This window comes from Lampetra fluviatilis, chromosome 15 (assembly GCF_964198595.1).
Source record: "Lampetra fluviatilis chromosome 15, kcLamFluv1.1, whole genome shotgun sequence".
Lineage (NCBI taxonomy): Eukaryota > Metazoa > Chordata > Hyperoartia > Petromyzontiformes > Petromyzontidae > Lampetra > Lampetra fluviatilis.
The window spans coordinates 14405741-14427790 of NC_136289.1; the positions used below are offsets into that span (position 1 = coordinate 14405741).

The window sequence follows — 22050 nt, forward strand, 5'->3', positions numbered from 1 at the left end:
ACAGATGGCGACGGATTTGGGGGCAGGCTCTCATCCAGCAGTGGATATTTCACGACTGATGATGATGATAAGGCACAATGATGTGGAATGCGAATATCTCATCGAGCCAGACGAAGGCACCCTTAGGACATGGCATGGTTAATGGTTAATACCAACGTTTCAAAGGGCCGCACTAAAGTGCATCAGCAACCGGGACCTAACCCTAGACCCATCAGCAGTCTTACGTCTCTCATTACTCACAGACACATCGCACGGTACGTTTTTTTTTTAAACACACCATGTATTCCTGCACTGAACACTGCAAAAAAATGTCCCCATGTCGCCTTTAACAGGGTGTTGGCGCAAGTGCTGTTAGCGAGCAACTACGAAGGCCGACACGGCACACGAGGTAACGAGGGGGTGGGTGACCAACACCACGCCCGGCCCCCTTTGTCTCCCCAGTGTCGAAGGTTACACACGGCGCCCAGGTACTCAGTTTAAGGCATTGTGTATATGAACACTGCAACACACACCCCCGCAAACACGCTCCCGGGGCATGCCCGCATGCCACTAATATAACAACAACACGTGGCACGTGAGCTGGAGGAGGAGTAGGGAAGGCAAGAATGTGACGCTCGGCACATGGAGAAAGGGATGGGAGAGAGAAGGGATCACGGGACGGGAGTCCCCCAAGACGGACAAAGACGCGGGCACGGCTCAAGATGAGCAGCAGGAAGAGAGAGGAGGAATGACCGGGCCGAGATGACGGAGATGACGAGAGGGCGGTGATGATGATGTGGGAGGAGGGAAGAGAGGCAGGAGCGAGAGAGCTTCACGGAGGAGCAGCGTCTGCTTTCACAGCGGGCGGCGGGGAGATTTAGAAGAGGCTTGATCCGGTTTGGATAGAGATTAGCACCACATTCCACATTCCAAGAATTATAAGACGTGATGGAAAGACGCACCCCAAAGCTTGTGCTCGGTGGCATCAGTAAAGTTCTGCAAATCTGGCCGCACACACCAACAACAAAGTGGCGGTCGCGTTACAATGCCGCTTGTGCCAGGCTAGGTGCACCTTGAGGCCGTCTCGTGAAGTGTCGAAGGCTCGTTGGCAGGAGGTAGACTCCCTGCCCCTGTTCAGAATGAATACTGCCCTCTTCTCATTTGCCTGACAGCGCCTTCACAATAAATAATTAAATGCCTCCTTTCTCCGTGACGCGCATGTCCTACTCATTGCTATTCTGTACAGGGTCATGAGATGCGGTTGCAACTATACCTGGTGATATAAACATCAACATTTCAAAGGAATTTTGTAAAAGTCAAACAATGGAAATAGGTTTATTTTTGTTTGCCAACAATACAAATATCCTCGGTATAGTCTCAACAAACTGTTGGGGCAAGTAATATTAGCACGAAACTATGAAGGCCGGCACGGTACACGAAGGAGTGGGCGGCCAGAACCACGCCTGGCCACCTTTGTCTCTCGAGTGATGTTTATACATCGCAGCAGGTACTCATTTGAGGCCAAGTTGACCTAGGGGACGCCCAGGACTGATTCAGATAATCGTCCCTGGTGTTGGCAGAGATCGGAATAAACTTTGGGTTGCCAGGTTCAGAGCGTGCTAAGCACTACACTACCGCTCCCGTAAAAAAACTCACAAACAGACGAGGTCAAGACGTCATCATGTTAAGGGTCACTGATGCCATCACACATGTCATCGCTTCCTTCCTTCTGCTAGAATCTACACGTGGTATATTTATGGCCATGTGCCCAGGACCAGATCATTTACTATCAAATGAGTTGGGGCTGCTGCTGCGTGGACAGTGGTGTACGAGCACAGTAAATAAAATAACAAAACATTTAACTCAACATATTCGTCAATATATTACATCGGAGGAGGATCAATGCCCGAAACGTCTTTTATTACATTTGTTTTATTTTATTTTAAGGCCGCTCACTGGGTTAATGAACAATGTGTTGAGTTTGCTTTCAGATATTTAATGTTGTCGGTTCCACCAGAGGTGGTGTAACCTTAGATGTCCCAATTCCTTTACGTGGCCAACAACAGTGAATTAATGATAACCTCTTGAAAAGAGTGGAGATATCAGATGGTAGAATAACGATGGTGCCGAGCTGGAACCTCAGCTGAATGTCTGCTCCGGTCCATGGATCAATCAACACAGAGGTGCAGGCTCACTCACGTGCAGCAGCTCTCCGATGCGATTCAGTTCCTGAACAAGTACCCAGCATGCGGAGCGAGACATCGGACACCATGCACGAACAACACGCAAGCGGCACGACCCGAAAAATGCATCGGAGAGATAGCGCAACCGTGAAAACACACATGAACACATGTGAGCACACACATGTTTAAACACAGGCGTCCTTATAGGCCCTCACAACCAGCACTCACAAATGCAAGACGGCCAGAACAACACCCCCGTTGTTAAAAACACCGTTGCTGCCAATTGAATCGATCGAGACGCAACTATGTATGGGTACAACAGGATGGGCAGGATAAGGGTCAGGCAGATCGGGTTTTGAGACAAGGTCACGGAGAGGGTTCAGGTTTTGGTCAGGGTCAGAGCCACCACCCACAGCGAGTCGCGGGATCGCCCCGCACGGGCATGGAAGCAGTGAAACACCGCTACCTCCACCCACCACCTCCACTCACCGTGTCCACCACAGGCAAGTGGCCTGTCAAAGGCTTTGGTGGTCACCAGGGATTCATTCACTTCTGGTAGAGCCTGCAGTAAGCAGAGACACAGGTGCAGCCCTGCAATGGCTTGCACACGCCCCTTGCTGGCGGGCGTTGCTTCCACAGGCCGCAGATCTAGACGGTAGTTGGCCTACTCTTCCACGCTGGCAAGGTGACCACTTGGAAGAGGTGGGAGCCGAGGAGGGGATGAGGTCGAAATTAGGAAGTCAAAGATGTGGGAAAGCGCGCGGAGACGAAGGGAACGGCCTCGATGACGTTCCACTCCTCGTGCCGACAGCTTCTGCAGGACCTGAATTTGGCTCCTGGTGCGTGGAACGAAACGTCGGACATCACGCTGAACGACAACGCGGTACAGCATGAACACACGTTGGAGAAATAAACCGGGAAAACGCCACGTGTCGTCAACTCGTCAAGAGGACTCCACGTGGGCTTCATGCTGCTGTCCGCTTTGGCTGCGACGAGTAGCTGTGGCCAAGGGGAGGGGGATACTGGACGTGGTGTGCCGGCTGGGACAAATCCCCGATCGTTACTCGATGTAGTCAAACTCCTCAGGAATCCCGAAAGACTTGTCCAGCTGATCCTCCTCCAGCCCGAACCTCCTCTTGGCCCACGACTTGATGGAGAACACATTGTCTGCACTCACACAAAAACAGCACAAGCACAGAGAGACGCTTACATTACAAAGATCGCCCCCTATAGCTTTAACAGCCTTCTGGGGTAAGTGCTGTTCGTAAGCTGGCATAGCACATATAAGTACGATACCTGTCCATCTGTTCGCGGCATCCTTGGATACCTCGTTCTCTTTTCCTGCGAAGAGAATGAGGGAAGAAGAGATGATGTCTCTTTACAGCAAGGTGACAGGCCACTGCGGACAGCACAGGGCAGTGCGGCAACATTCCATCGTTGTACTGCACTTCCAGTGTCACATCTTTGCTTCCCCCGCCACCTTCGTCAGTGCACACCAATCACCGAAGTGCAGCATTGGGTCAAATAATAATAATAATGATGACAACTCGTAGCGCTCTGTCGCTGCCACGCAGCGCTCCCTCTCGAAGATAAAGGATGACTCAGAGGGGCGAGGAGGAACCATGGATGAATGAACGGGCACGAAATTCCCTCCCAAGCTCTGTGTCCCTCTATATATTAAGGTGCTATCACTCAATTAATGGGTATTTACACGTGGGAGGAAACCAAAGTGCCCGGAGAAAAACCACACGTGCGAGGGGGCAACACGCTATCCCGTACAGATGGAAACAGATGGCGATCTGTCCACAATTTGCTGCACTGCATTCGGCTGGCGAGCGAGGGCATTGCACCTCGATGTTCACGGGAAGGGAGTCTGGCAACATTTTGTCATTTATCCGATCCACCAACCCTCTCCGCCTCCCCAGTGCCGGATCACAGGCGGCCACGTGCAGCGTAGCCGCCCCGGCGAGAAGGACCGTGTGTTCAGTGACTCACGGAGGTCGCTGATGACCTCGGGGTCGCACTCGCGATGTTTCTCCAGCTCAGCCTGCAGCTTCTCCTTGCAGGAGCGTAGCCGCGCCAGCTCCTGCAGCAGCTCGGTGCGTTCCTCCTGCGGCCGGCGAGAAGAGACGATGGAAGTGGCATAAGAAGGCGGCACCATCAATACTCACACAGGCCGTGGTGAGACGCCCCCCCTCCCCCCAAGCTGTAACACAGTCACTGCTGCGAGTTCAGCCGAGCCTTTAGCAGACGGCTGTGCAGCGACTTCTTCTATCTGACCAGCAGCTTCAGCGGCAAGGCGAGCGGCTCATAGTGAGAACGATCGTGAGTTCAAGTCTTGGACTGGCGGGGGTTTGACTCAGCCAGTCACCTTTTTGTTTACGGGCGTACCCCGATATTATACAATGATCCGTTATTGCGTTCGTCATAATTTAACACCTTTGTTTTTATCGGTTTACGTCGCGTTAGTTGTGCTATTACGTTAGATGACCCACAAAGCAAGACAGGCACTCCTACTGCCCCTCCCTCACCCTCACCCCCCCCCCCCACCCCTTAGCACAGCATCACCTCACCTGACGTGCTCCAGTTTTGGTGAGTAAATGACCTGCCTCAGTTGATATTCTCCATATGTATGCATGAATGTATCTTAGTTGTGTAGAAAGGTGTTATTTGAGTAGGTTTTGGGCCAGAAAATATTTTCAGAGGCACGCATCTCAGGTTATATAATGGTCACTTACATCATTCCTCTGGGGTCGATACAATTAATACCCACTTTGTGGGAAAGTCAGCAGTGGTCGTCCTATGGGCAAGTATTGCCCATGCCAAAGGAACGTGGAATTTCCACTACTGGCTCTGCAGGGCTATAAACGGGAAGGTGAGCACCAATGCCTCATTGCTCAGGTATGCAGCAGGAGATTCCTCAGACTTGTGCAGGGATGTGCCTATTCATCCGTAACGCTTGCTCCTTCCACTTTTAAAATGGACGCGTTGGATTGTGCGAGATTTCGGCTGTCGTGTTTTTGTCGAAAACGGTGCAGAATGTCCGCCTTCACCGCCGTCGGATGCCGCCTGCCGAGAAACGATGCTTACCGTGTCCTCCCGGCCCGCCGTGGCCCTCACCACGCTCTCCTGTAGGCCATGGCGCCGCACCTCCCCCTCTTTCAGCTGCGGGCCGAGACGAAGAGACACAGGATCGACCCCGGCTCCCTTCCCAAGGGCATCCCAAGACGCCGCCCGGCACGTCTGGACAGTTTCGTAAATCTCTGCTGGCCCCACGCACTACCTAGCGTGCTACTGCAAGGCCATGTCACCGCCCCACGGTGGTGACGATGTCGATGACGACGATTTAACTTTCCCTCACGCGCGGCGAGTGGTGGTACCTGTGCCTCCAGGGCCATAAGCTTGTTCTGCCGGGAGTTCAGGGCCTTGCTGGGGAAGGCCCAGTAGTAGTTGGAGGTGCCGATGCGGTCGGTGTCCACCATGGCATCGTCCACCACGCTCTGCAGCACCTCCTTCACCGACATCGCAGCTGCGCACAGGCACACGGCACGTCGCACACACCGCGTCACACACACCACGTCACACACGGCACGTCGCACACGGCACGTCGCACACACCGCGTCGCACATTGCATCACGCACATTGCATCACGCACATTGCATCACACACACCGTGCAAGTCGCACATCGCATCACACAGATTATGTCACTCAGCATGCCAGGCACACATTGTGTACCGGGTCACATGGCACGCCACGCAGCACGCCGCACAGAGCCCCACACTGTGCGCCACACAGCACGTCACGCACGCCAGGCACGCACACCGTGCCAGGCAGACATCGCATCACACACACTCCATTCCACACACGCTGGGCCACGGAAACCAGCCACACACCGCAATCACACACGCTGCGTCATACACACACCACGCCAAAGCCCGTGTAATGATGACAATGATGATGATGGAGGAGGAGGCAGATGATGAGTGCTGTTTGGGGAGTGCAAGAGCGTTGAAGCTGGACGCACTGATGCCCTTTTCCCGTGGAGCGATCTTCTCCAAGTCCTTCAGCTGGAATACGTCCTTCTGCAGACGGACAAGGACAGCGCTGAACCCTCGAAGACCACACAGCTCAACATATAACTTTCCATTTCATTTTTCCAATTTCTAACTCTGAGAATTAAAAATATATCAGTTTGACTATCAAACAATCTTCATATTTAGACAAATTATTTGGTGACACCGCGTTTGCACATGTGGCATGACTGGGACGATTTTCCCAAAACGTCGCCTGTAATATATTTTCCATTTTCAGGTCACGGTCTAATTGATGAATGTGTTGAGGTTTTATTTATTTATAGGACTGCAGAGCTTGGGCAATTGTTGTTGGTGCCGTCATTTAGCAAAGGACGACAAGGACGCAATGTATAGATTGTAAACATGACAGGCATAATTATAATAATAATCCACAAACCGTTTCGAAAAATATCTCCATCATTTTCGTTCGCTTTTCCTCCGAACTCAGGCCCCTTTTCTTCGACTGAAAACGAACACAGGTCGACGATTTGCAGCGAGAAGCACCGACACGGGTCACCGGGCAGGCGTGCCACGACTAAAGACTGGCAACAGCAGTGAGCTTCAAACTCACGCAAGCAAGGAGCTTATGACCGACAGAGAAATAAAAATGATAGCTTACGTAACAATGAGCTCAAGACGGACGCATCAGCGAGCTCGCGGCTGATTATAACCCCAAAGCAATCATTGACAGAGCAGGAAAGCTGATGGCTGACAAAGCAATGAACTCAAGACTCACACGGCAATGCAATTATAACGCGGCAGTAAGCTTTTGACTGACACAGCAATGCAATAATAATGAACACGGCAGTAGAATGATGACTGACACAGCAACAATGATCTTGAGGCTGGCACAGAAGTACGATTAAGTGTGGCACAGCACAGTGTGGGTTTATGACTGGCACGCTGGCTGCTGTACTCCTTAGAGCCCTGCTGGTGGCTGCTGCCCCCACTCAGCCACAACTGTTGAGCACGCATAGTCCTGGGAACAGCAAGCGATGGTGGCATAAGGAGCGGGCCTGCTGTTGCTAGTGAGCAATTGTAGACGCAGAAGACAAAAAAGGCACCGCAGACGAAGCAGAGACAGCACACACAGCAGACACAGCAGACAGGAAGCAGCAGGCACAGAAGACAGCAGACGCAGGGGACACGGAAGACACAGCAGACACAGAAGGAGACAACACACACAGGCGACACATCACACACAACACACACAGACAACACAACACACACAGGAGACACAACACACACACAAACGACACAACACACACATACAACACAACACACACAGGAGACACAACACACACAAACGACACAACACACACATACAACACAACACACACAGACAACACAACACACACAGACAACACACACAGAAGACACAACACACACAGAAGACACAACACACACACAGGAGACACAACACACACAGACAACATAACATACACAGGAGACACAGACAACACACACAGAAGACACACACAGGAGACACAACACACAGACAACACAACACACAGGAGACACAGCACACACCACGCACCATTCTGCCTCAGAAACTCTCCTCTCCCTGATGAATTTGGCGCGTGTTCTTGCATTGCTCACAGCAGCGCGCAGATTCCGCGTCCGCACATTCGTGATTGATGGTAGAATATTTGGAACACCTAAGCTGTTTTACTAAATTATAAACATTAAAAAAATAAGGGATTTAAATCGCGCTCAATATATATATTCGGCAAATTAATAATACTGCGAAATTATTCAGTTTAAACGCGCCCACTCTTCGCGAATCTGCGAACACTTATAAGCGGATAGTTTTGCTTGTGCCACGTGCGTGGGGGGGGGGCAGGAACAACCGAACGCTGCCATAGCGAGCAGCGGATCGAGCCTGGCAACAGCTCCCATCGTAGTAGAGCGCGATAACAACAACAACACGCATCTCAGTCGGCATAGCGCTCGCAACAGCATGTCAGCAGCAGCAGCTGCCAAGACAGCCTAACAACACTCGCTCCAGTCTGACAACACCAACAGCTCCAGTTCGCACAGCAGCAGACAGACCGACAACAGCATCGTCTGCAGCAGAGACAGCAGCGTCTACGGCCAGGATAGCTGCTGTTGTCGGTACACCCGGTGTAACAGCAGCAGTCTGCATAGCAGGACCTACAGCCCAGTATCAGCTACAGCTGAACAATAGTAACAGCACCATCGATACAGCCAGGACAGCACGGGCTACAGCAGGACACGGAGACGTCTGCAGCCTGCTGTCAGCAACAGCAAGCACAACATCTGCACCTACAACTTGACGACAGCAGGAGCCTACGGCCTGCCGACAGCCACGTGAGCTGTGTGGGCATGCTCTAACTACAGTCTGCTGTAGCTACAGCCTGCTGTTATCTATGTGGCAGGCTATATGTGGGGCATGCTATGAACGTGTCGCGGGTTATCTGTGTAGCAGGTTGTATGTGGGCATGCTATGAACGTGTCGCGGGTTATCTATGTGGCAGGCTGTATGTGGGCATGTTATGAACGTGTCGCGGGTTTGTGCACCGGTCTGCCGCATACGCCAGCTGTTGCCCGCTGTATTCCAGCTGTAGTCCAGCTGTTGTTTGCCGCGTGAAGTAATTCGCACAGCTTCACGAGCCCTGCTGTGCCCGACAGAAACCTGCGGCACCTTGCCGTGCAGTAGCCTGCTGTGCCCTGCTGTTTCCTGCAGTAACCGGTCGTGCACTGCCTTGCCCTGCCCCAGGCGGTGATGGAGAATCGGCGGAGAGATCTGTACAAGGCAGCAGGGCCCAGCAGCAGCGTGCACGACATGAGGGCACGGCGCAGGGAGGAGGAGGCCGGTGAGGGGCCCTGCTTCATCCGGCCCAGATCTCCCCCCCCCCCCTCCCAGATCTCCCCCCCCCCCCTCCCAGATCTCCCCCCCCCCCTCCCAGATCTCCCCCTCCCAGATCTCCCCCCCCCCTCCCAGATCTCCCCCCCTCCCAGATCTCCCCCCCCCCTCCCAGATCTCCCCCCCCTCTCCCAGATCTCCCCCCCCCCCTCCCAGATCTCCCCCCCCCTCCCAGATCTCCCCCCCCCTCCCAGATCTCCCCTCCCAGATCTCCCCCCCCCCTCCCAGATCTCCCCCCCCCCTCCCAGATCTCCCCCCCCCCTCCCAGATCTCCCCTCCCAGATCTCCCCCCCCCCTCCCAGATCTCCCCCCCCCCCCCCAAATCTCCCTCTGCAGCCCCCCCCCCCCCCAGATTTCCATCTGCACCTCCCCGCTGCTCCGATCTCCCTTCCTCTGCACCCCCCCTCCCTCCCAGATCTTCATCTACAGCACCCCCCCTCCCAGATTCCCCTTCCTTCCAGACCCCCTTCGTCCCTTCTCCACCCCCCCTCTAACCAGGTCTCCCACCCCCTCTAACCAGGTCTCCCACCCCCTCTACCCGGGTCTCCCTCCCCCTCTACCCGGGTCTCCCTCCCCCTCTACCCGGGTCTCCCTCCCCCTCCACCCAGGTCTCTCTCCCTCCACCCAGGTCTCCCTCCCCCTCTACCCGGGTCTCCCTCCCCCTCTAACCAGGTCTCCCTCCCCCTCTACCCGGGTCTCCCTCCCCCTCTACCCAGGTCTCCCTCCCCCTCTACCCGGGTCTCCCTCCCCCTCCACCCAGGTCTCTCTCCCTCCACCCAGGTCTCTCTCCCTCCACCCAGGTCTCCCTCCCCCTCTAACCAGGTCTCCCTCCCCCTCTAACCAGGTCTCCCTCCCCCTCTAACCAGGTCTCCCTCCCCCTCCACCCAGGTCTCCCTCCCCCTCCACCCAGGTCTCCCTCCCCCTCCACCCAGGTCTCCCTCCCCCTCTACCCTGGTCTCCCTCCCCCTCCACCCGGGTCTCTCTCCCTCCACCCAGGTCTCCCTCCCCCTCTACCCTGGTCTCCCTCTCCCTCCACCCAGGTCTCCCTCCCCCTCTACCCTGGTCTCCCTCCACCCAGGTCTCCCTCCCCCTCCACCCGGGTCTCCCTCCCCCTCTACCCTGGTCTCCCTCTCCCTCCACCCGGGTCTCCCTCCCCCTCTACCCAGGTCTCCCTCCCCCTCCACCCGGGTCTCCCTCTCCCTCCACCCAGGTCTCCCTCCCCCTCTACCCTGGTCTCCCTCTCCCTCCACCCAGGTCTCCCTCCCCCTCTACCCTGGTCTCCCTCCACCCAGGTCTCCCTCCCCCTCCACCCGGGTCTCCCTCCCCCTCTACCCTGGTCTCCCTCTCCCTCCACCCGGGTCTCCCTCCCCCTCTACCCGGGTCTCCCTCCCCCTCCACCCAGGTCTCCCTCCCCCTCCACCCGGGTCTCCCTCTCCCTCCACCCAGGTCTCCCTCTCCCTCCACCCAGGTCTCTCTCCCTCCACCCTGGTCTCCCTCCCCCTCCACCCGGGTCTCCCTCTCCCTCCACCCAGGTCTCTCTCCCTCCACCCATGTCTCCCTCCCCCTCCACCCAGGTCTCCCACCCCCTCTACCCGGGTCTCCCTCCCCCTCTACCCTGGTCTCCCTCCCCCTCCAACCGAGTCTCCCTCCCCCTCTAACACCCCCCCTCCCTTCCCAGACCTCCCTCTCTCCCAGGTCTTCTTTTCTATCCCCCTTTACGACTTCCTCCTTCACTTGTCCCACCTCTCCTCTGAGTGTCCTTTACCTGGAGGTAATGGTGTCTGTGTGTGCGTGTTCATGCATGCCTACGTATGTGGGAGCAGTGGTGCAGTGGTTCGCGCAATGCGCTACAAAGCCGGTGACCCGAGTTCGATTCCCACTCGCGGTCAACCTCGGTGAAGAATATCTGAACTCGTCCTGGGGTTTAAATGTGAAGCTGGTGCAGCGTGCAACATCGGCATTGGGGAGACAAAGACAGCCGGACGTGGTTCTAGCCACACCACCTCATCGCGTACCATTCTGAGCTTCATTGGTGCTCGCAAACAGCACTCCCTCCAACAGCCGGTGACAGGCTACACGAGGGCTCTTTGTATTTCGTGTCTGTTAGCGAGTGTGCAGCTCTGTACACGTGTGTGCGAGTGCCGCGCCAATGTCCCTCTGCCGTCCGCTCGACAGAGTTGCGTCGCGCTCGGAGAGAATCTCAGCTCGTGAGCAAGCGAGCTCCCAGGGGCCCCGCAGCCTCCCCTGGCTCCCCCAGCTCCCCCCACGAGCCACAGGCAGCAGCAACAGCAGCAGAGACCGTGAGTGGCTCGCAGGGAGCATCGCTTCAGACGCGACACTTTGGCTGCGTGCGGTGGTTAAGGTGGTGATGCGGCCCAGCGATAGCGGGTTTGCCATTGTTGCAGAGAATTGTGGTTCGAATTCGGCAGGCCGCCCTAGTCATTACTTCCGGTGTATTGAACGCATTAATATGTGCTGTCTGCTCCGCAGTGGACGTTAACGATCCCCTGGCATCATTTGCAAGTGCCGGCTATTGTGTGCCGGCATTGTGGCCAAAATTTTGGCGAAATTCGAAAAATTACACTGCTAATTAGTTGGAGGGGATTACACACAGTACCAATCATCAGCCCCTACTGGCAAACTTATACTGGTTTGCAGGTCGGGTACCCTGTGCCCGACAGGGTCAGCTGCCACTGGGGGTACCCTTTCAAATATGTCGACGTTAGATATGATGCCTGTAAAGCGCTCTTCAAATGTCACGGCGTAAAGGAGGGTGGCTCTATCAAAACAGAATAATTATTATTGTACAGGCATATATGCACGTACAAACAATGTTATGCCCACAACAGAGGACATTTATTCCTCGCACATATCTCCGTGTATGCACGTGTGGGGTGTTTACGCATTCATACATGGGGTGCATTAGTACAGTGGTGAGTGCACTGCACTACGATCTAGCTGACCTGAGTTCAATTCCTACTCACAGCTAACATTGGGCGATGTATACTTGAACCGGTCCTGGGCCTCCACGAGGTTAACTCAGCATTAAATGGTACGATGTGTAAACGTCATCCCTGGGGAGACAAATTGTGGCCGGGCGTGGTGCTGGCCACCCACCCCCTCGTGTGCCATCCTGGCCTAAATAGGTGCTCACACACAGAACTCGCTTCGACAGACTGTTAATGTATATAGTGGGGATCTTTGTATTTGCATGTCTATACGGTTATATTTGTCATGTCGGGTGGTGGAGGAGGGTCCCACGAACATTTTTTCGCCATGCGAGTATTGTTGTTGGTGCGTGCACCCCCTACCGTACACAGGTGCCGCAGCTGTGGCTGGAGGTGCAGAGGACGGCGTCGTCTGGGGCCCTTGGCCCCAGGCTGGAGGCCCTGCGCGTGTTACGCCGGGCCCTGTCCAGCCAGGACGCACAGGCGGCCTTCATTGGGTGAGCAGGGGCTGCACGAAGGAGCTCCCATCGTGGGGCTTCACCGTGGAGCTAAACCGTGGGGCTTCACCGTGGAGCTCCATCATGGGGTTCCGCAGTGGGTTACGTGACGCGTGTGTGTGTGTGTGTCAGTGTTGAGGGGAGTTGTGCCGCAGTGGGTTACGTGACGCGTGTGTGTGTGTGTGTCAGTGTTGAGGGGAGTTGTGCCGCAGTGGGTTACGTGACGCGTGTGTGTGTGCGTGTGTGTGTGCGTGTGTGTGTGCGTGTGTGCGTGTGTGTGTCTGTGTGTGTGTGCGTGTGTGCGTGTGTGTGTGTGCGTGTGTGTGGGTGTGTGTGTGCGTGTGTGTGCGTGTGTGTATGTGTGTGTGTGCGTGTGTGTGTGTGCGTGTGTGCGTGCGTGTGTGTGTGTCAGTGTTGTGGGGAGTTGTGCCGTAGTGGCTGCCGCCGCACTACATTCCGAACTCAGCTACTTGACTTGGACCCCCTCTCACGACCAATAACAGTGGTGATTATCTGAACCAGTCCTAGGACTGGAGAGACAAAGGCGGCCGGGCGTGGTGCTGGTCACCCACCGTGCCGGCCTAGACCAGTGCTACGCGCTCCCAGCACTTGTCCCGACAGCCTGTTGAGGCTACGCGGGGGATCTCCGTCTCTGTGTGCCAGCGTGGAGGGTGGCGTCCGCTCGCTCGTGGCGCTGCTGGCGCGCGGCCCCGAGCTGCAGCTGGAGGCGGCGCGCTCGCTGCTGCGCCTGTCGCACTCCGCGCTGCCCGCGGCGCCGCTCGCCTGCCTCGCCTCCACCTCCTACCTCGTCACGCTGCTGGGCGGCCACAGCCCCCAGCTCACGGCACGTACACACGCATGCCCACAGGCACGCCCGCGCGTACACACGCATGCCCACAGGCACTCCCGCACGTACACACACCCCCTCATGTACACACACGCCCACACGTGCACACACATGCCCACACGTACACACGCATGCCCACAGGCACGCCCGCGCGTACACACACGCCCGTGCGTACACACCATGCCAGGCTAGGTGCACCTTGAAGGTATCACGTGAGCTTCCAAGGCTCCCTTCTGACGGGAGGTCACGGAACAGACCCAGGTAGTATGGGCTAACACACACACACAATATAAATTCAAAGTTCCCCTTCGTAGCCTTTAACAGACTGTTTGGGCAAGTGCTGTTAACGAGCACCGGTGGAGGCTGGCACAGCACACGGAGAAGTGGCGTGGCCAACGCCTCACCTGGCTGCCTTTGTCTCCCCGGTCAGTGCCGTTGTTTACACACCGCACCGTGTGTTCAATCGAGGCAGAGTCGTCCTATTAATACTCGCACACACTGACACATGCGTGTCTTTGTGCGTGTGCTCTTGCAGGAGGTGTGTCTGTACACGCTGGCAAACCTGGTGACGGAGAGCGAAAGGGCGCGGGAACAGATGATGGCACAGGGGCTCCTCCCCGGGATCGCATCCTGCCTGCAGGTCTGCACAGGGGGAACCTGGCAGCCATGGGGATCTGGAGACCAGGGAGACCTGGGAGATGGGGAGGAGTTCGGAGTGAGGGGGGGGGGTGGCAGAGAGATGGGCACAGGGAGACGGGGACCTGCGGACATGTGGACAGAGGGCCTAGCAGGCCTGAGCATAGGGAGACGTGGCACAGGGAGAAAGCGGGAGCTGTGGTACGAAGGAATACTTGGGGCAGGGGGACCTGGGTGCAGGAACCTAAAGACCGGGAGGCCTACGGACCAGGCAGATTTGGAGAGCTGGGCAGAAGGGGTCGTGTGAACTTGTGGGAACCGGGAGATCTGAGGCAAGGGAGACCTGGGACCGGGGAGAGACCTGGAACTGACGAGGAAGCCGGGAGCTGAAACGACGACTCGTATTAAATCATTCGACAGTGGCACGAGCAGGGCCCGTGTGCCAGCTTTGCGGAGCGGCACGCGTAATTGAATTAAAGCTCGCGCGGGGACTGTAATGATTTAAAAGTCGAGTTCCACGCAGGCTGCATTAGCGAAGCAATCTCTCTGCCACACACGTCGTGTTGCGTATGTTATTTGTGACGGGCAGTATGGACTTACGTTAATCAAGAAGTAGCAATGCAATCTCGATGATTATCTCTGCATTGGTTAACGTCGGGCCTGCTCATTCACCTTTTGTTCGCTAAAGTAGTGCAGTAATGCAATGACGACCGCGAGCATTGTTAGGGAGCACCTATTAAGGGCGTATAGGCGTAAAACAACGTGCACACGTGCGTACAAACACTCGCTCAAACACTCGCACACACTCATGCGCGCTCCGCGCTGCGTGCACCCGCAGTCTCCCCACGGGGCGGTGCAGGAGGCCGCTGCGTTTGCGCTGTCCCAGCTGCTCCAGGCGCCCGAAGCCTTCGACCGCATCATCCCGTGAGTCGCTCCCCCTCGATCCGCCCCATCGTTCCCCCGCACACACACGTACACGTACGTGTACGTCTATGTGCGTGTGTACAAGCGGTGTCAAGATCGGCCTCTGGAGGAGGCTCGTGAAGGGCGCTACTGGGCAGTGCCAGGCTAGGTGTACTGTGAGGCTACTGGGTAGTTGGAGACAGTCGCCCTCTAGAACCAAGGAGGGGCAGAGGAGTGATGCTCACAACAACGGGCGGAGGAGCGCCGTGCAGCTAAAACACAGTGAGGTAGCACAGTGGGCAGCACAGGTGGTGCATCTGCTAGTCATCTCAGTCGACCCATTGCACCTGGGTCTGTCCCGTGAGCTCCTGCCAGTGTGCCTACCGCCTGGCTTAGTTTTTGCCAGGCCAAGGCGGTGCAGCAAAATGTGGACCTGCCAATCTTCCACCCGTACTGAACAGAGTGCGGCCCCCTCGCTCGCACGCGTAGCTGGAAGCATCTTGATATAATAAAGAGATCCGCAGAGCTTGGGCAGTTGTTGGTGGTGCCAGCCTCACCGCCTGGCTGCTACTGCTGCCTTCCCGCTCGTCTGTGGTTCCTCCTCATGGCGCCTCCGAGTCGTCCTTTCTCTCTATACGAGAGCGAGGAGCGGATACTCTGTGGCGCGGTACGAGTTGACATCATTATAAAGGCTGCGGTGACATCTCCTTCACTTGGTGGCGAATGGCGGCTATCGTTTTTTTGTTGTTTACGTGCCGGCGCTGCAGGGCGGTGCGGGTGGCCGGGCTGCCCTCGCTCCTGCGGACGCCGCTGGTGCTGCCCCCCGGGGCTCGCGACATTCCGCCGAGCGCCGTAGAAGCGGCGTGGTGCCTCCACTACCTGGCGTGCAGGTTGCCCACGTGGCGCGCAACACACAGGGGCACGCGGGGCACATGGGGGCTGCGTTCCGAGGCTGGAGGCCTGTGTTCCCTGCAGCCGCAGCAGCAGCAGCAGGAGGAGGAGAGAGGATGGCGTGCGTGTCTGTGGATGGGTGTGTGTGGAGCGGGAGTGTAGTGGTTAGTGCGCTGCGCTACGAACCCAGCCACCTGAGTTTGATTCCTGCTAACGGCCACGATGAAGATAATGATGATGATGAATCATTGATCTTGACAACAATGGTGACCAGAGCTGGATTATGACATCGCTAGGGCCCTAAGCTATGTCACGCTTAAGAGGCACCATCGACGAATCCCTCTATATTTTTGTCATATCAGAATTTAAACCGTTTTACAGAACATTTTTTTCCCTATCTTCTTTATTTTTGAACAGACTATGTAAAACTTTGTATTTATGATGTGAGGCCCTAAGCTGTAGCTTGCTTAGCTTATGCCTACATCCGGCCCTGATGATGATATTGATGATGATGATGATAATATCCGCGATGATGACGATGCTTTATCGCTGACCTCCCATTGCCGCATACCCCCCACAGTGGAGCGAGCGATCTTGTGGAGGAGCCCCTGATCCGCGAGGCCGTGGGGGTGCTGGTCGAGCTCGGGGGGCGGCTTCTGAGCTCCCCCATCCCGGAGTACGCCGAGCTGGTAGGTCCGAGAGGAGTCACGGGGGGTCACGGGGGTCACAGGGGTCACGCGCACACCTCGAGGGTGGTCGTGGTTTTAGGTGCAAGTTCGCTGTGACAACCCAACGCGGAGATGGAGCGACGAAATTAGCTCGTGGCACAGGTGACACACGGATCGTTGCATCACAGAACCGTGAGCCACGGTCATGATGATGATTATTACTTGGGGAGACTTTCATCCACCAGTGGATAGACCACGGCTAGTCAGAATGAGGTCCCATCATTGCCCGTTTGTCCACTTGGGGGGGTGGGAGAGCCTCAGTGGATCGAGCACGGCTAACGATGACCGCGAGTTTGGTCTGCGCGCTCCCCCTCCCTGTGCCCGCGCGACGCAGCTGGTCATGCCGCTGGTCCGCTGCGTGGGCAACGCGGTTTGCGGGGGGCTCGGCGAGGGGTCCCGGCGAGCCGTGCGCGACGCGGGGCTCCTGCCGGCGCTGCTGGTCTTGGCCGAGCGCTTCCTGCCCAAGCGCCCGTTCGTGAGCCGCGAGTGCCTCTGGCTCGTGGGCAACTTGACCGGTGGGTGCTGGCGCCGCTTTGGCGAACGTGGGTAGAGGCGAGGGTGGAGGCGAGGGTGGAGGCGAGGGTGGAGGCGAGGGTGGAGGCGAGGGTGGAGGCGAGGGTGGAGGCGAGGGTGGAGGCGAGGGTGGAGGCGAGGGTGGAGGCGAGGGTGGAGGTATTGTGGTCAATGCAAACATGACTCCTTGTAAAAAAGGTGTCAGTTTTGTTGCCAGATAAAAGGGTAAAAAAACAATTATCACAAATGACAGCTCAACTAAGTTGCTTATCATCATGTGGAAACTTATACCAGCCAAGTACTCTAAACGCGTCATGTTGTTTTTAAATGTGGAGGGAAAAACCGGAGGACGTGGAGAAAAATCCACGTGACCAAGGGGAGAGAGAGACATGCAAACTCCATTTTATTGACGAAAGTGTCGAGTTTGGTTTTTGTTGTTAATTGTGCTTGTGGATCACCACTGCTAACGCAGCAGCATCACCAAATAATTTGTCTCAATTGACAAACAACTCAACACGCGCATCAATCACACTCTGTGGCCTTGGAAGGAAATAATATATAATAGGCAACGTTTCTGATAATGGTCCTTTGTCATAGGACATAAAGAAGGGCCATTGTCGAAAACGTCTCCTATTATACAGAGTATTTCAAAAAGATGGACCCAATTTCAAACCAGTACTGCTTTTTCATCTTAAGGCCACGCACATTGTTGCTGTTGTTGACACGGAACGTGTTGAGTTTTAACACGTAGCAGGCTTACGCGACCATTATCCATAATCGAGGTTTGTGGGTTAGATCGCGTAAATATAAATACGTCGTTAAACCCGCCACCATCCACACAGCCAATTAGTAAGGTTTGTCACGAAAACAAAACATGCAAATTCGTCATGAGTACAGCACACCGGTAAGTAGAGAGTAAACTCAACATTTACATTCGAGTATGACGCTTCGCCATTAATTACAACAGATTGGCTTTGTCTGGTGGTGGCGAGTTTTATGACACATTTATATGTACACGATCTAACCGAAAAACCTCTCATGGAACCTCTTATGAAAGTTGTTGTTGGTTGTGCACCACTGCCAACGCAGCAGCAGGGCCAGCAACAATCGCCAATCGCTGGGTTTATCCGAGCCAGGGCTGATGGGGCCCTCTAGTGGCAGATTCCACAGGAGCGGCTCCCCACCACCGGTGGGACGCCTCTGTCCCTTCGCACTCCGCTACCAAGAAATGTCCATCACAGTGAGCAGTGCACCACGTTGTGACAGAGAACGGCCCCCGTAAGATGACCGCAGAACCACACTGAGATGCATTCGACAGTCCTCCTCTGAGCTCGCTACGCTCATACGCGCCGTTGAGTGGACTCGGGGCGGACAGCGTCGCCTCCCAGCGTCGCCTCCGTGCCACACGCGAGTCTCCTGACGCGTCCCTCTAACCCCGACCCCGACCCCTCTCAACCTCCCCCGTCCCGGTTCGCCTCCCAGCCGGCGAGCCGGCCTGGTGCTCCGTGCTGCTCCGTCTGGGCGCTCACGTTCGCCTCGCCGCACTGCTGCGCCACGGTCAAGGGGTCGGACTCATGGTGGGTCCCCCTCCAGGTCGACTCGGCCTTAAATGAGTTACACGGTGCGGCGCATGCCGCCGCCGGGCGTTAAATTGCTCGCTTTCGTACAGAGGGAACGACTCGGAGGCACGAACAGGAACCACAGACGAGATGGGAGGCAGCAGCAGCAGCCACGCGGTGATGAGCCGTCGCTACCAACAATTCCCCAAGCACATAGAGACCCACAGACTCACAATGAGACCCATAGACTCAGACAGAGACCCGTCAACGGAACGCAGAGACCCGTAGACTCACGCAGAGACCCACAGACTGACCCAGAGACCGACAGAGACCCGTAGACTGACACAGCAAAGGAGGGGGGGGATGGGAGAGAACGAGGGAGGCCTGTATCCAGCAGTGGGAAGTTACCGGCTGACAATAGCTGCTCTTGTCCCAACAGTCTCTGCACGTTACACGGGGCGCCTGTGTGCGGGTGATGAATAACCGCTCCGCTGATAACCGACTCCGGGCGGGGTCATTTCAGTCAACATCAAATAAGCAGGGAGGGGAGACGCGTGCCGGTTATTAATTCATGATGGCACGTGTCTGCCTGTGTGATTGTGTACACGTGTGTGTGTGTGTGCGTGTTGAGAGGAGTAGTGTCGCGGTTCGCGCGCTGCGCTACGAACCCGGCAGCCCGAGTTCAATTCCCGCCCACGACCAACACCAGTGACGAATATTTGAACTGGTCCTGGGCCTCCCCAAGATCGACTCAGCCTCAAATAAGTACCTGGCGTGGTGTGTAAACATCGCCACTAGATAGACAAAGGCGGTCGGGCGTAGTGCTGGCCACCCACCCCCTCGTGTACCGTTCCGGCCTGAATAGGTGCTCACTAACAGCACTTTCCCCAACAGTCTGTTAAGGCTATACGGGGGATCTTTGTCTTTGTGTGTATGTTTGTTTGGGGAGCGGTGGCGTAGCAGTTAGTGCCCAGCGCTACGAATCTGGAGACCGGAGTTGATTCCTGCTCACGGCCAAAATCAGTGACGATTATCTGAATCGGTCCTGGGTCTCCCCTAGGTCTACTCAGCCTCAAACGAGTACCTGGTACAGTATGTAAACATCCGCAGGGGTGAGACAAGGCAGCCGGGCGTGATGTTGGCCACCCGCCCGCTCGCGTGCCGTGCCGGCCTTCATAGGTGCTGCTACTCGCTATCGGCACTTGCCCCAGCAGTTCAAGGCCACACGGGGGATCTTTGTCTGTGTGTGCGTGCGCGCGTGTCCCACAGGCGGCGCGCGTGCTCTGCACCGTGGCCGTGCGTGCTGGGCCCTCGTGCTCGCTGCTCGGGGGCTGCCCGGAGCTGCTGAGCGCCGCCGCCTCCGTGGCCCTGGGCGGCGAAGCGGCGCCGGGGGATCCTGACCCCGAGCTCCGGGTCACGGCGCTGCAGCTGTGGCAGCCGCTGCTGGCCAATAGCCCCGAGGTGACAACGGCAACGATGAGAAGCTAGGACGATGATAAAATATATCGCAAACAACGATGACGATAAACTCGTTATCTCTTCGTGCGAATGATGGCAGCAGCGGTGTGGTGCAGCTGAACGCCCGTGTCGCGGTCTGCTGCTGGCCACGATTTGAGGGCTTCAGCAGAGAGAGAGAGAGATGGTGTCGTGTCACTGCTCCCCCTCCTCCTCTGTTGAAGGAGTGCAGACAATGGTGGTTCATTTTCCGGTCCATAGATGGCTTGCACGGCCGCAGTGGCACCTCCGATTAGCACGGTTGGCTACGTACGGTGCGAATGAAGTTCAATATACGAACTTATGTTCCATTGTGGACGTGGGCCTGCTGTTGATGCTCTGATGCGGTCGAGGTTTACAACCACGAGTGTTCATTGGGGAGGAGGGGGAGTGTGGAAGCCAGGAGGCGGGCGATGTTTTAGTCTCGAGTGAGGCGTTCATTCTGGACGTTGATAACAACGGTAAACAATAACGTGACATCTCAGCCACCAGGAGAATTCCACAGACACTCAACTCCAGAGGCATTGGTCACACTTCAAATGTATTTTATGTAACCAAGTGAGAGTTCAAGAGACCAGGATGGAGTCTCATTTGCGGGAGTGACCCTGGGACATGAGTCCGCCATGAGGGGCGATCTCTGCTGCTGCTGCTGTTTGAGCGTGAGATCCAGTCGAGTCATTTGTGGCATAATGTTCGAACTTTTTTGGACCCTGATGCCGGCACACAACGTCCAACTCTTGCTATTCCCTGCAACACCCGAACCGTGACCCTGGTGTCCGACTCGCTGACCCTATGAATCTGACCCTTGTGTGACACCTGCCTGCCCCCCGCCCCCCGCCAGGCCCGTGCGTGGTTCGAGAACGAGGGGGGCCCCGCACAGCTGGAGTCGCTGCTGCAGAGCAGCGCCGCGGACGAGCGAGTGCGACAAGTCGCCCGAGTCCTGCTGCAAGCGCCGCCCCCTGCGGAGGGGTGGCTAGTCACGTGAATATCGCCCCCCCCCCACTCTGCCCCCCCCCTCACTATCCTCCCTGCCCCTGACTTGCCGTCGTCGACTGGACCAGCTCAACGAGCGAGGAAATGGAGTCGAGCTGGGACGATTTGTCAATTATGCCTCGAGATTCCTGGCTGGCGGCTGGCTGGGCTCCTCAGTGGCTGCTGCTGGTCGATGCTACCGAAGCTAGCTGGGTAACTGGCTACGCGAGATTTTCTGTGTAACAAATAAACATTCGGTTGAAGTTCAGAAGAAGTTTAATAATTATTATTATTATAGATAGCGACACCGAAGAGATTGGAGTAACAAATACAGAGGACTGCCACGGTTCATTTAAAATTGTTACCACATTTCAATCTGTGCTCCTATTAATGTCATTCACCAGAATATTCTTTAAATCCTATGCAATATTTTTTAAACCCCTCACGGTACATATTATCTTAAGTAAAAATACAGATTAATTGTAGTGCTCCGAGTACAGGAGGGTTGTGGGAAGAGTATGAACAATGACAGCTGTTTATTATTTTACATTGCAGAGCAACAACGGGATCTCTGCTCGTCGGATTTAAAATAAAATGCACTCGCCTCTAAGCCACTGGGAGTCGCACGAACCAGAACAGCAATGATTAAAAACGGGATTCTGGAGAGAAAACAATCTGTGAAAATATTGGAGGAGGTTGTGGTGAGTGTGACACGTGGTGTGGAGGGAGGAGGAGGTCGTGGTGAGTGGGACACGTGGTGTGGAGGGAGGAGGAGGTTGTGGTGAGTGGGACACGTGGGGTAGAGGAGGAGGTCGTGGTGAGTGTGACACGTGGTGTGGAGGGAGGAGGAGGTCGTGGTGAGTGGGACACGTGGTGTGGAGGGAGGAGGAGGTTGTGGTGAGTGGGACACGTGGGGTAGAGGAGGAGGTCGTGGTGAGT

The 22050-nt window shown here is 55.9% G+C and overlaps 2 protein-coding genes across 2 annotated transcripts; one reads left to right on the forward strand and one right to left on the reverse strand.

Moving 5' to 3' along the window:
* The first annotated feature begins 377 nt into the window (after positions 1-377).
* TMCO6 (transmembrane and coiled-coil domains 6) lies at positions 378-21464 on the forward strand. The gene is made up of 13 exons (XM_078862888.1): positions 378-388; positions 8977-9073; positions 11299-11423; positions 12444-12568; positions 13232-13412; positions 13951-14055; positions 14890-14975; positions 15722-15844; positions 16426-16534; positions 16908-17088; positions 18569-18663; positions 19915-20106; positions 20981-21464. The coding sequence occupies exons 2-13, from the start codon at positions 8983-8985 to the stop codon at positions 21122-21124; spliced, it is 1557 nt and encodes a 518-aa protein (XP_078719014.1). The 5' UTR covers positions 378-388; positions 8977-8982; the 3' UTR covers positions 21125-21464.
* Positions 3062-7814, reverse strand: MND1 (meiotic nuclear divisions 1). The gene is made up of 8 exons (XM_078862887.1): positions 7774-7814; positions 6634-6699; positions 6188-6245; positions 5543-5691; positions 5253-5327; positions 4158-4272; positions 3459-3503; positions 3062-3329 (listed from the first exon to the last, which is right to left on the reverse strand). Exons 1-8 carry the CDS (start codon positions 7774-7776, stop codon positions 3223-3225), a joined length of 618 nt encoding a protein of 205 aa, XP_078719013.1. The 5' UTR covers positions 7777-7814; the 3' UTR covers positions 3062-3222.
* Positions 21465-22050: the final 586 nt, after the last annotated feature.

Coding starts and splice junctions, on each gene's coding strand:
- MND1 (XM_078862887.1), bottom strand. Junction 3,504..4,157: donor CGAGGTCATCAGCGACCTCC/GTGAGTCACTGA, acceptor TTCTCTTCGCAG/GAAAAGAGAACGAGGTATCC. Junction 3,330..3,458: donor TGCCGCGAACAGATGGACAG/GTATCGTACTTA, acceptor GTGTGAGTGCAG/ACAATGTGTTCTCCATCAAG.
- TMCO6 (XM_078862888.1), top strand. CDS start 8,983: ATGGAGAATCGGCGGAGAGATCTGTACAAGGCAGCAGGGCCCAGCAGC. Junction 12,569..13,231: donor GCACAGGCGGCCTTCATTGG/GTGAGCAGGGGC, acceptor TCTGTGTGCCAG/CGTGGAGGGTGGCGTCCGCT. Junction 20,107..20,980: donor TGCTGGCCAATAGCCCCGAG/GTGACAACGGCA, acceptor GCCCCCCGCCAG/GCCCGTGCGTGGTTCGAGAA.